The sequence below is a fragment of the Dreissena polymorpha genome, chromosome 3, assembly GCF_020536995.1.
Source record: "Dreissena polymorpha isolate Duluth1 chromosome 3, UMN_Dpol_1.0, whole genome shotgun sequence".
Lineage (NCBI taxonomy): Eukaryota > Metazoa > Mollusca > Bivalvia > Myida > Dreissenidae > Dreissena > Dreissena polymorpha.
In genome coordinates, this window is record NC_068357.1 from 89945903 (window position 1) to 89960030 (window position 14128).

The following is a 14128-nucleotide window of genomic DNA, read 5'->3' on the forward strand; positions in this document are numbered from 1 at the left end:
ATTTGCCATAACTTTTGCAATATTGAAGATAGCAACTTCATATTTGGCATACATGTATATCTCATGGAGCTGCACATTTTGAGTGGTGAAAGGTCAAGGTCATCCTTCAAGGTCAAAAATGGGTCCTCTTTCACCAACGGAGCCTTAGAACAATACGTTAATTTGTTCATACCTGTGAGAACAGCCTTTTAAAATGTCCATTTCCTATTCACTGACTGAGGCTAAGAATAAAGAATATTCTTAAAGCTCTAATGACCCATATAAATGTGCATGTTGAGGCTAACTTGGAATTAAATACATCTCTTTACATCAATCATCATTTTAAAGTTGGTTTTGACATAAGGATCATTATATTCTCCATTAATATTTTCAAAAACTCTGGTGCAATATTTCTTGTATCAAGACAAGAATGCATGTTACATACATTGCAGTGTCAATTAAAAAATCCATAAATAAGAATGATGTTATAAAAGTGGATGATAACAGATAACAGAACAATTCCAATAAATCTTTTATTTATAATCTTCAGGAAACAGGAGGATGAATACATGCACTTATATATGGAAATATTGCACCACTGTCAATAGTTAAAATAATTGTGCAGTTTATGGCAATGAAGGGAACATGTTAACTACTAGTATTAAACGTGTTTCATTAGTTAATTGCTGACCACTTTCCAATCTGTAATACATGTACATTCCTAAATCATATGGCACAGTTTCGTGACTTAATGATTCTCTAATGCATTATACCGGAGATGTCATTCACAGCTGCTAACAACACTAAGTAGATGGTGCAAACTGGTGCTTTAGTCATAGTCATTTACAGTGAATGATTCAAATGATAATTTATCTATTTCTTTTTCATTGGTAAACACAGCCTTGTCAACCCTCGACTCTGGGCTGCCTTCATTTTCCAGCCAGTTTTTGCTGAAAAAAACACAACATAATTGTAAACCTCTGTGATATTTAAAGGGGCCTTTTCACAGATTTTGGCATTTTTTTAAGTTTGTCATTAAATGCTTTATATTGATAAATGTTAACATTGGGTCTAAAAATCTCCAGTTAAAAAACAAGAAAACAATTAAAGAATTAAAAAAAGTTACACTCAACAGGGCTCGAACCACTGACCCCTGGAGCCATGGCGCAAAAGTCTACTGCTCTTTCCACTAGACCCTTATACCATCATCGTCAAATTTTTTACATTATATATGCAATCCTCGTAGTATCAAAAAATACAACGACAACAACAGAATTTTCCAAATTATTCAATCGTTTTCGCGTTGCAACGCTTTATAATTTTCAGGTTTTTAAATCGTCAAAAGATGCACATAATGGATATTTTAGAGCATGGTAAATGTTCAGTATTACTGTTTCCTCACAAATATCATAACTTCAAGGAAAATTTGCGAATGTGAAACAATTTTTTTCTATTTTGTCAATTAAGCTAAGCGTGAAAAGGCCCCTTTAAGGAACCTCAGATAATCTGACACATCTCTTGCCAGTTCTGTCCCACAACGGACTCTAGAATATACGCTCCGTGGTCCCACACAAAAGTGTGTTTCGTGTCGCTTTCACTTCAGAGAACTTATCATGAAGACACAATATATGGCATCTGTTATATTAAATACACTATTGGCACACATCACATTTTTTTCGGCGTAAGCTGTATTAAGCCAGCTTTTCACCCTGACTTGACCTTTGTAAGTGTCCAATAATATTCAAATAAAATTTCCCGCGGCTAGGTACGAATGAATACACTTCATTTATTCCATTGGCTGATTTGAGTTTAACACCAGAACATTGGAAACATATCCGCGTCTTTGTAACACTGTTTTACTGCATGAAACAATTTTATCTCTAATGAAAAGGCTCAATAGATAGAACAGTTTTACAATCAATTTTCGACATAAATACAGTTTGTGCGTTCACCTTTTATTTTCAGAGAATTACCAGCGCAAAAGCGTTTATACTAAAGGCTATATTCTCATATTTAGTACTTACTTGCATTGCATTTCAATTTCAACCCGCGAGGTTTCGGGTCAATTCGCGGCCAGTGTGTGAAAGTCAGAGTTTATATACAGTTCATCACCGGAGTTCGCAGAAGGGGTTGCGATCTTTTCATTGAAGGAAAAAATTGGAATCTATGCTATTTTTGTCTGATGGAGTAAATAGTTCGTTTAGTCGCTTTGTCGATATATCAATATTTTAGGCACAGCTGTTGCCTTGGTCGTGTACAGTTGGCGTAAACAAGCCGTCGTTTCAGCAGCAGAATTGTTACCTAACTTTAATGCATCGCATTCCAATCCGCAAGGTATCAAGGTCAGTTTGCCGTCAGTTGCAGAAATCTTTATATAAACGCCGTCTCGTCAACTTTGTGCACTTGAAGTCTGTTTTGATCAGAAAGATACTAAATAAAGATATTCGGCGATATTATTGTGGTATGTCAATCATCGATTTTTAATATGTTTTCAACATTTGCATGATAAGGACCAATTTTGATAAAATTAATTAGAAATATTTATCCATTAAGACCAGTTTATTAAGAATGAGCACAATAATTCACTATACTATAATTATGCAATTAAATAAGATTCGAGTATTGCCGGCTGACCAATATACACTCGTTTATTTTCATGATTCTTGTGATTTTCTATTCTGTAAATATAGATATCTGAGTAATAATATCACATAAAGCAAAATAAGCCACGAAATCTGGCGCAACACCCCGTAATTGATTTGCTTGTGATGGAGCTAAGAACTGCGCAGAAAAAAAAGCATCCGCTACTTTTTATCTCATAGAGATAACTTTTGATCGTTCATAAACATCGACCACAATCAACGCCGTATATCTTTTTTAAAGATATTTCTTGTTATATTTTTACAGGTTTCGACTTGACCTTACAGCGCACCGATGCAAATTAAAATAGACATGAGTCATTTAATTCATGTTAACCAGTTAATGATGCTGCCTTACAATTTCTTAAGTGCAAGTTTTGAAAAACAACGCAAAAAAAGGAGCCAACAAAACATGTTCATCCATACACCAGTACTCCAGCTAGCGATACATGTGTACATATCAGGGTGCAGCACCTTTTTCCAAGATAGATGCCCCCTGCTGCCCTTTATATTGCACTACCCTTATTCTTATGTGAAGGCTTTGCCTTAATTACCAAATCATGGTCATCCAAATGCTTAAATTAGCTGCATTCTGGGAAAACCTGTGCAGTCCACTTAGAGTAGATCTTCGTTTAGAAGAGATTTCATTTAAACAAACCCTTATGTAAAGCGGACAGTGTCTTCCCTGATAAGCCTGAGCTTTTGCTAGCCTCTGAGACAAACTTAAGAAATGCAGCTTATTTTGCGTTGACCATCATAAACTTAATGGCTTGAAACAATTTAAACGTAAATATATCACAAATATTCATATTTATTTATTACAAAGATTTACTATAATAGCTTGGTTTTAATTGCCCTTTTTAGAAATGTCCACCCGGCCCATTTTTTTTTAAATCCCTGCTGTAGCACATTTCACAGAAGTAGTCTGAAAAATGTTTACAACTTGTATACCAGTAATCTAGACTAGTATTGATAGGCAAAATGTACATGTTTTGGTTCTTTAAAGTTACAAACCAACATGCAATACTGAATACTTCGAAATTGTAATAACAAGAGGGCCATGATGGCCCTGTATCGCTCCACTGCTGAAAAAAGGCTGAAACAAATATTCTCTGCATGTGCAAATACTTAAATATAGGCCCTATTTAAGCACATGTACACTTTTGTGACCCCCTGGGCTTGGTCAAATTTAACCCCAGGGGAATAATTTGAGCAAACTTTGTAGAGGACTACTATATCTCACTACATGTACATACAAAATATGGTAGCCCTAGGTCCTAGATTTAAGGACAAGAATATTTTTTAAAAATTTACAAAATAAGCTAGATATAAGCGTATATAATCTTCAATTTTGTGACCTGCTGGTCAGGCTCAAATTTGACCCAAAGGGCATTATTTGTACAAACTTGGTAGAGGACTATAAGATGTTAATGCATACCAAATTTGGTAGCCATAGTCTGAATGGTTTTCGACAAGAAGATTTTTAAAGATTTCACAAAATAGGCGCTTTATAAGCGTTTATTCAATTTTGTGACCCCCCCAGGGCAGGGTCAAAGTTGACCCCAGAGGCATTATTTGAACAAAGTTGGTAGAGGTTCATTAGATGTCACTACATACCAAATTTGGTAGCCCTAGGCCCAATGGTAATAGACAAGAAGATTTTTAAAGTTTTCACAAAATAGGCCCCATATAAGCGTATGTTCAGTTTTGTGACCCCCCAGGCAGGGTCAAATTTGACCCAAGGGGCATAATTTGAACAAACTTGGTAGAGAACTATTAGATGTCACTACATACCAAATTTGGTAGCCCTATGCCTTATGGTAAAGGACAGAAGGATTTTTAAAGTTTTCACAAAATAGGCACTATATAAGCATATAATCGATTTTGTGGCCCCCAGGGCAGGGTCAAATTAGACTCCTGGGGTATAATTAAACTAAGTGGAGGACTATACAATGTCACTACATGCCAAATTGTGTAGCCCTAGGCCTAATGATTATGGACAAGATTTTTTTTTAAAGTTTTTACAAAATAGGCATTATATAAGCATATGTTCAATTTTGTGACCCCCGGGGCAGGTTCAAATTTAACCCCAGGGATAAAATTTGAACAAATTTGGTAGAGGACTATAAGATGTCACTACATACCAAATTTGATAGCCCTAGGCTGGATGGTTATGGACAAGAAGATTTTTGAAGTTTTCACAAAATAGGCCTTATATAAGCATATGTTCAATTTTGTGATCGCCCGGGGCAGGGTCAAATTTGACCCCAGGGGCAAAATTTGAACAAACTTGGTAGAGAACTATAAGATTTCACTACATACCAAATTTGGTAGCCCTAGGCCCAATGTTTATGGACAAAAAGGTTTTTAAAGTTTTCACAAAATAGGCCTTATATAAGCGTATGTTCAATTTTGTGACCTCAGGGCAGGGTCAAATTTACCCCAGGGGCATAATTTAAAAAAACTTGGTAGAGGACTAAAAGATGTCACTACATACCAAATTTGGTAGCCCTAGACCCAATGGTTATGGACAAGAAGATTTTAAAGTTTTCACAAAATAAGTGGGGCAGGGTCAACTTTGACCCCAGGGGCATAATTTGAAGAAATTTGGTAGAGGACTATTAGATTTCTCTACATACCAAATTTGATAGCCCTAGGCCCAATGGTTATGGACGAGAAGATTTTGAAAGTTTTCACAAAATAGGCCTTATATAAGCATATGTTCAATTTTGTGACCCCGGGGCAGGGTCAAATTTGACCCCAGGGGCATAATTTGAGTAATTTGTTAGAGGACTTTTAGATGTCTCTACATACCACGTTTGATAGACCTAGGCCCAATGGTTATGGACGAGAAGATCTTATATAAGCGTATGTTCAATTTTGTGACCCCCGGGGCAGGGTCAAATTTGACCCCAGGGGCATAATTTGAAGAAATTTGGTTGAGGACTATTAGATGTCTCTACATACTAAATTTGATAGCCCTAGGCCCAATAGTTATGGATGAGAAAATTTTGAAAATGTTCACAAAATAGGCCTTATATAAGCATATATTCAATTTTGTGACACAATCGGGCAGGGTCAAATTTGACCCCAGGGGCATAATTTGAAGAAATTTGGTAGGACTATAAGATGTCTCTACATACTAAATTTGATAGACCTAGGCCCTTGGTTGTGGACGAGAAGATTTTGAAAGTTTTCACAAAATAGGCCTTATATAAGCATATGTTCAATTTTGTGACCCCTGGGGCAGGGTCAAATTTGACCCCAGGGGCATAATTTGAAGAAATTTGGAAGAGGACTATTAGATGTCTCTACATACCAAATTTGATAGCCCTAGGCCCAATGGTTATGGACAAGAAGATTTTGAAAGTTTTCACAAAATAGGTCGTATATAAGCATATGTTCAATTTTGTGACCCCCGAGGCAGGGTAAATTTGACCCTAGGGGCATAATTTGAAGAAAATTTGGTAGAGGACTATTAGATGTCTCTACATACCAAATTTGATAGACCTAGGCCAAATGGTTATGGATGATAAGATTTTGAAAGTTTTCACAAAATAGGCCTTATATAAGCAAATTTTCAATTTTGTAACCCCGGAGCGGGGTCAAATTTGACCCCAGGGGCATAATTTGTACAAATTTGAAAGAGGTTCACCCAAGAAACATTCCTGAGAAATTTCATCAGAATTGGACCAGTACTTTAGGAGACGAAGATGTTAAAAGAAAAAGTTAATGCACGCACGGACGCACGCACGCATGACGGACACAGGACCATGACATAAGCCCCACTGGCCTCTGACCAGTGGAGCTAAAAAATCAAAAGGGACCTTCCATGCAAGATTCCTTTCACATATCTGAGAACTCAACCATAGAATTTCTGACACGATGGTCACTGCCTTTACATTCCCGATATAATATGCTACTGACATTCATCAATTCCCTAAACTGTGTCAGACATGATAATACAGTGACATTTATAATATTATTAATTAAACCTGAGCTGGATTTTTAAATGAAACATGACCCCTGCTTTATCATTTCTGCAATCTAATCCTTTTCAGCCATTCCCTGTACTGTGTCCAAGTTTGTGCTTTAATACCATGATTTTAATTGTACATGTTTTGACATTCTTTTTTTATTTGAACCATGGCCCCTGGCTTCATATTTATTGTGACCTAATTGATAACTCTGGCGACCCACCTGGTGACCAGCCCCAGTACTGTGCCCATGTTCATGTTTCAATAACAAAAAAGAATTGACATGTAATGACTACTGTATTTGTTAATTGAGCCTTGCTCTGTTAAAACAGGGATTAATTCATGTGTAAAGTGTCATGCACAGAATTATATTCAGAACAGACGGCCTTGAAACAAAAAATACCCTAGAAGTGGAAAGTGTCATCCATGTTTAGCCTGGGCAGACTGAACAGGCTAATCTGGAACGACACCACGCGCATGCATTAAATCCAGTTTTTCTAGAACAAGGCTCATTAAAACCCTGGTCCCTGCTCTCACATTTCTGCGACCTTATCCTCAGGCCCCTCCACCAGTCCCTGTACCGTGCCAGACTCCGCATTGATCACCCAGCCAACTAGCCCCAGCCGCTTAGCCGTCTTTTTTGTGTACTGTTCAATACAAACACAGACAAACTGGTTGATTATGGCAAAGATAAAAACCATGAAAATAAATATAGAAATATTGGCTCAATTAAGCACTTCTGTGCACTATAAGGCCAAAGCTACATTATGTTCAGGAGACCCATTAACATTATTTTACCAGAAAAATGTTTTACCATCTACATGTATACAAAGTCTCACTAGATGTTTACCTGTTCATAAGTACTATTATGCATACCTTTCGGAAGAACACATCTGAAAAAAGAAAAAAAAAACTTAAATTATTACACAATAAATTATGGTTAATACCCCACTTCCACCAAATGTGATTTCGGATAAGGGTAACCATAATGCACAGGTGGGGTTTCCTTCGGTACTCCAAATTTCCCCAACGGCACAAGAAAACATCAAAATTGAATGCCTTTCAGTAAATATATAATTTTTTTATACAATGTAGCTGGAAATAGTTTGCAGCTATAATACAAAATAAGTATCAACTTTCATGAGCCTAGCAGGTTAATTTGGCAGGAGTGCCTCTAAACATTCTGGGTTCTCACATTATGGAGCTTCAAGTGAGGAAGGACCTCATAAATGTCGAAATACACACTTGTTAGAGATTTAGTTGTTCCCAAAGAAATATGTTAAACAAAATATTTAATGGTAATGAATTAAGCTAGTGACAGCTTATTCTTGATCTACTGCTTGCAACTACTTTGTACCAAACTATTTTCGAGTTTGGAAAATGAGATGTAACTTGATAGTGGAAAGGTGAACTATTCTTGTCTTAAGTTGGAGGAACAGCAGTAACTTGACATCAGAAAGGTGAACTATTCTTGTCTCGAAGGCGGAAAAGCAGCAATAATGTGAAATAAGAAAGGTTTACTATTCTTGTCTCTGGAGTACCATAGCACCCGCATTTCGTTTGCTGTGATCTTTTCTCTAGTTCTTTCATCATATACATGTATCAGTGTTCCACCCATCTGTCCTGTATGTGATTCCATGCTTGTCTTTTAGTACCCCATCCTATAATTATAGAAGACTGCTTCTTTAGAAGTTTATGAGGTCCTTCTGCGCCCAAGGCTGCATTCCCAGAATGTGTCCCACAACTCCAACCTAGTTAACTTACTAGACTCACGAAATTTTACACACATTTTTTAGTATAGCTGCAATGTCCAGCCATTTAGTTTCAAATACATGGAAATACCACTTTGGTGACGCATTGTTTTGAGGGGCCAGAGTACCTGGCGGAAACCGAACCGTCCACCAAACGCACATGCACCGGGACTGGAGATTTAACACGGACTGCCATGGAGAGAAGCGCGTGTAACCACCACTGCGCTAACCGGTCCTGTAGCAGATCCCATCCTTGATGATTATATGAGCCTCATTCTAAGAAAACTGGGCAAAACGCATGTGTGTAAAGTGTCGTACCAGATTAGCCTGTGCAGTCCGCACTACTCCTATAAATATGAGGTCGATTTACATTGATTTACATTTAAGCGGGGTAGCTTACGTCTAATTATTTGGACTACAGTCCGCACAGGCTAATCAGGCAAAACACTTTCCGCTTTTATGATATTTCCTGTTTAAAGAAAGTATCTTCTTAGCAAAAATCCAGTTAAGGCGGAAAGTGTTGTCCCTGATTAGCCTGTGTGCACATGCGTTAGGCCCAGTATTCCCAGAACAAGGCTCATATGTTAAATGCGTTGGATGAATGAATTATTTATAATAATTTACCTATTCATTACAGTACGCGAATACTGCATGACCACAAAGAACATTTATACATAATTACATGGATTTCAATTGAAGCAGAACCTTATTTTTGATGCATACCTTGCACTAGTCCAAATATCTCGAATTCAACTGAAATAAGCTTTTTGCTGGAGTCCATGTTTGACTTGTTTGCAAATAAGGAAATGTTGAATTCAATACCAAGGGGAGCAACCGAAGTGAATTCAATACTCGTTTTATCTGGTTTAGTCCAGTTCGCCTGCAATGAGGGTCCATGTCTCATAATTTTGCATTATCCTTATTATACCAAGTAGACCCAGCGTCATAGACATGCTTAGGTTTAAGCACGATGAGGCACATGCCTCGGCTATAATTGGTACACAAAAAACTATAAACACTCATGCAAGAATATGCAAGAATATTCCTGGTTAATGGATTTACATTAGATCAAAGAAACTCCAGCACATATTCACATACAAACTAGCTCTTTATCAACTTTTACTGTTGTATCAATTGAATCATGTCCTTCGATGTCCATATGAAAAGCATGGCGTGACATTTAACTCATTGGAATTGCTGCAAGACGTTCCTAGCAACGTGATACAAATAATTTCACAACATACGAGTAATATTATAGCCGAATTCGCGCAGTCTGGTCAGGAGATTTCTTGTCCCCTATAACAAGGGACAAAGTCTATGTATAAATTCACTTTAAACGTTTCGTGATCTCATTAGCGAACAGAATAATGTAGCCCATACAGACACCGGGCATAGGCTCCATATTAGCACGTGCAGCTCAATCAATACTCGCCATCTTATCAATATTGTAGAGACCTACCGGTAAGTGCGGTTTTTGGTTTGATGGTGTATCAAAAAGACAACTGAATGCAACCACATACAAACAAACATGTTACCTTATAGAACACATTACAAAATTTATACGTTAATGTTTTTACTATAATTGGAGTTCGGGATTCTCGATCGTTACTTTTTGATTAATTATCGTTAAAAGGTATACATGTTCATACATGGTCGATAAACTACTTCTGCTTAAATGCGCGTACGTCTACGCCGCTGTGACCTCAGTTTTCGGATATTTATTAAAATATTGAAAAATATATATTGTGTGTTTAATTCTTCTAACAAAGAATTTTAATTTATGAGACAGTATAGAAAGTATATCAATCTTGACAATAAAGAAATAAAAGATTTTTGTAATATTCAAATAAAGTCTCGCTAAGCACATACACGCCCGACGGAAAATAGATTTTGTGAGAGCTAATATTACAGATGACATTTTTTTAAACAAATGCATCGCTTATAAAAAAAATAGCTTACGGAATCCGATTAGACCATGTTTATTTAATGTTGCATGTACGTGTCTGCCTTTGAGGTTGACAATTGCCAACCATACGCGACAGTTGTACATTTCATTGTCACTTTGTCGTTATTGCAATAAATATTTCACCAAAATCAAATTTTGTTGGTCTGGCCAATTGTCGTTTTTCAATATCGAGTGACGTATAGTTTCGCGATTTTTTCTATATTCAGTGACGGTCCTTTTGAAATATAGATCAGTAGTATATATACCGGTTAATCAATACATCAACCTGTTGAATAACTTCATTATAAGCATCGGCTATTAATTTCTTTTTGTTTTCCTTCTTTTTTTACAGATCTGTTCCTTGATAACCACAAACAGATATTAAATATGAAATATTGTAAATTGACAGAACTGTTTCCGTTTGTGTAAGTTTAGATATATATATATATATATATCCCATACCATGCGATTCAAGTCGTCGGCAAACGTTTATTATGCACAAAAGCCGAGAAAACGACCATTATCACAATCATGTTCGCGAGATCTTCACGTCAAAAACGTTGTAAGATTTTTAACCGTACCGGATGGAACTCGACGTCGCGATTGTGTCGTTATTGTTGTGACGTCCTTAACAACATCAACATTCAGCCATTGTTTGGCAATAGAGAAAGACGTCTTTTACAGCGCTCATTGAAAAATGGAAGATTTGCAGATATTAATAGACGCGGCGTACCAAGAGTTGTCCCAGCAATGGTATTGGCTACAGTGAAATTTATCATAACGTTTTAAGGCAAAAATTAGTATCATTTCTTCTTAAAAAGTATATTTTCTATTTTGAAAATAGTAAACATAACTGGGTGGGGTAAAACGTTCGGATTATGCATTTTAAAAACATAAATAAAATACAGATAAAATAGGATTGTTTGAATCTTAACTGATGTTATAAAACAACTTTAATTTAGACACGGCTTGTGTATATATAAATTACTTTTAAATGAAAGTAGACATAACAAATCCAAACGGCAACGAAATTAAACATCAGTCCTTCATGTCATCAACTTGATTGAATTATTACCCAGGTAATGTTTGTGCTGGTAATTGGTCACAGTTGACGAAAACGTGTTTTTTTTGTATTTTTTTTTTAACAAAACACGATTTCCTGTCTTTCTGTTGCCTAAATTTCTTGTTTCTTCATCCAGCTTCAGTACTGCTCCTATCACTTCTGAACTTTCAAAGGTCACTTCTTCTGACCTTGTGCCAGTTTCTTCCTCTGAGAATGACCTCGATTCTGCTCTTGGCCTTCTTGCAAGAACTTGCATCCAGCAAGTAGAGCTCTTAGGTACTTTATTTTTTGCGTTTGCCACTACTTCAATTTAATTCTTTTGTTTTAATAAACATTTCTTGTATTAATCTTTATTTACTTTTCCGCTACATGTGTACGAATACTACAAGGACAAAACTTGTGGTATGTGCTTAGATTAAAGCTGTAGGAATTAGGTTTCCGTCTAATTAGATGGACGTATTCTATATTTAACACTGGTTTTGATGTCTTAACTATCACATTTCTTGATTTTGTGGACACAAATAATTCGAGTTCCTCTACGTCACAAGAAAGCTCTTTGGTATTTCATCCATACTGAAAATAAGTTGTGTTCTGAAATACCTGAATACATATTAATATTAATTAATGTACTGCTTTGTAATCTTACTCGTCTATTTTTTTACCTCAGAATCCTTGAAGTCAAGCACAAATGTTAATACCCTATCACTGGCAGCATACTCGTCGGTTTCTATCGGCGATACTTTGGCTTCTGTACTGGCACCTGTCGCCGACAATGAATGCCGACCAGTCGCCGTTAAGCCGACGAACACCCGACGTGCACGGTCACTGGAGCTAGGCGAGGGCGACACCGGGGTGTACAAGCGGAAGAGGAAGGAGGCTGGCTTGTCTGAGCGCACGGGACGGAGAGAATATAAACGACCTCGACAAGGTATGGTTTAAACTCTTCATTTGCGTAATATATCGGAAACAGTCATATAGCGGTAGTGTTTATTTCATAAGTTGTCAGAATGTTTTAAAATTAACCAAATTCTAGTCAGAAATTCAATATTTGTGTTATCTTTTCTATACGATACTAACCTTATTTGACAATGATTACAGCTGAGTCGAAGGAGCTTCAAGCCTTGTGCAGGTTGCTTCCGGTAAAGCGTATTCATGATTTCCCGGTATCAGATGCAGAAAGTCCAAAAAAGCGCCGTCGGAGTCGGTCGTCGAGTAGGTGCGGAAGCAGCGACATCGAGTCTGAAAAATTTAACGATAGCTTTTGTGCTGACAAGACTGACAGGGAGATCGACATCCAGTATCAGGGGAACCCCTGTCACTCCAGCTGCCCATGCAGGCCGTCATACAAGGCACTGGAAGTCTTGGAGATTCCAAGACGCAGAAGAAAGCGTGTCAGCGTGCCTCTATACAATAAGTTCCTGCAGTATCGTCTGCTTAAAGTCACCGACACGTGCGTCTCCAACTGCTGTCAGTTTCGGTGCTTCCAGAGGTGGATTCAGTATGGGACGAAATCTATCCGAATGATCTTCAGAGACTATTATTAGACGTTTGGCGTTGTCTGTTTTTATTTGTGTGTTTATATTCATGCTTTTTTTTGTACTTTTACGATTATTTTATTGTTATTTTTTTTACCGAGTTGTTACGTTTTATATACACTATTTAAATCAATATAGCTCCCTTATTTTAGAACGGATTTTGTTGAAATTTGGACTCGGACTAATTCAACATCCAACACTTCATGTATATTTAATTGAAATTGATCAGCATTAAAATATCAAACACAACAAATTAAAAAAAAAAACACTGAAATCGTGAAAATCTCAGAATCGTACGTGGTAAAATGATAATGTGGAAAGTAAAGCGCATTTACTTACACGTCTTAATGACCGACCGGTTTGCAACATTGCGCTCACGAAAATTATACGAGTCATATCATTTTTCTAATTAATGTTATGTTTTCCTGGTGTAAAAACCCACCGAGAATCATGAAATTGAAATTTAATTGGAATTACAATAGCGTTGTACTACACTTGGTGATTTTTCGCAGCATTTTTCAAACTTTAATATCTCAGTTATGAGATAATATTTTGAAAATTGATCATTTGACTACAGTTTGTGCGAGCAAACGATAAAATCATTCATCTGTGACGTTCGGATGCTTCAGCAAGTGGGGAAGGTAGCCTGCAACATGCCGATTGCGCAGTTGCGCTCCTGAAATTTTATATACATATGACATATTGTACATATTATATAAGTCTATATGATATAGACATATTGATTTTTAAATTATTATTTTTGTTTTCCTGGTGTATCAAACCACCTTAAATGAAGAAATTGAAATAAAATAAGAATCAAATCGCGTTTTACCATTTTAACGTGCAAAAATATGAAACCACACCTACCCCACTTGCAGAAGCGCCCGATCGTCACGGATGAATGATTTTATCGTTATCTTGCACAGAATATAGTCAAATGATCACATGTGCAATCTTAAATCAAAATCGTAACTCATTACTGAGATATTCAAGTTTGAAAAGTGATGCGTAAGAAAAGTCTTCAAGTGTATTGATAAATATTTTGTAGTTGTAGCAGTAGCAGCAGCAGCAGTAGTAGTAGTAGTAGTAGTAGTAGTAGTAGTAGTAGTAGTAGTAGTAGTAGTAGTAGTAGTAGTAGTAGTAGTAGTAGTAGTAGTAGTAGTAGTAGTAGTAGTAGAAGTAGTAGTTATAATAGTAATAATATTCATAATCATCATCATTATCATAATAATAATCATA

At 36.6% G+C, this 14128-nt stretch overlaps 2 protein-coding genes across 3 annotated transcripts; one reads left to right on the forward strand and one right to left on the reverse strand.

Annotated features, from left to right (window-relative positions):
- Window positions 1–498: 498 nt before the first annotated feature.
- LOC127875228 (acylphosphatase-1-like) lies at window positions 499–9216 on the reverse strand. Of its 2 annotated transcripts, none has more exons than XM_052420096.1 (4): window positions 9070–9216; window positions 7472–7488; window positions 7133–7242; window positions 499–929 (listed from the first exon to the last, which is right to left on the reverse strand). In XM_052420096.1, the coding sequence occupies exons 1-4, from the start codon at window positions 9125–9127 to the stop codon at window positions 809–811; spliced, it is 306 nt and encodes a 101-aa protein (XP_052276056.1). In that variant the 5' UTR covers window positions 9128–9216; the 3' UTR covers window positions 499–808. The 2 variants fall into 2 exon arrangements, with proteins under 2 accessions (XP_052276056.1, XP_052276057.1); XM_052420097.1 differs by having other exon boundaries at window positions 7446–7488; window positions 9070–9161.
- A 1679-nt stretch (window positions 9217–10895) lies between these two features.
- LOC127873596 (uncharacterized) lies at window positions 10896–13043 on the forward strand. Its single transcript, XM_052417467.1, has 4 exons — window positions 10896–11044; window positions 11491–11630; window positions 12022–12282; window positions 12453–13043. The coding sequence occupies exons 1-4, from the start codon at window positions 10989–10991 to the stop codon at window positions 12896–12898; spliced, it is 903 nt and encodes a 300-aa protein (XP_052273427.1). The 5' UTR covers window positions 10896–10988; the 3' UTR covers window positions 12899–13043.
- The last annotated feature ends 1085 nt before the right edge of the window (window positions 13044–14128 follow it).

Bases quoted from the DNA above. Each gene is read 5' to 3' on its own strand.
- LOC127875228 (XM_052420096.1), bottom strand. From the start codon at position 9,127: ATGGACTCCAGCAAAAAGCTTATTTCAGTTGAATTCGAGATATTTGGA. The intron at 930-7,132 runs GTGAGAGCAGGG...TGTTTTTTTCAG, and splicing joins GAGGATAAGGTCGCAGAAAT to CAAAAACTGGCTGGAAAATG.
- LOC127873596 (XM_052417467.1), top strand. From the start codon at position 10,989: ATGGAAGATTTGCAGATATTAATAGACGCGGCGTACCAAGAGTTGTCC. The intron at 11,045-11,490 runs GTATTGGCTACA...TTCTTCATCCAG, and splicing joins CAAGAGTTGTCCCAGCAATG to CTTCAGTACTGCTCCTATCA. The intron at 11,631-12,021 runs GTACTTTATTTT...TTTTTACCTCAG, and splicing joins CCAGCAAGTAGAGCTCTTAG to AATCCTTGAAGTCAAGCACA.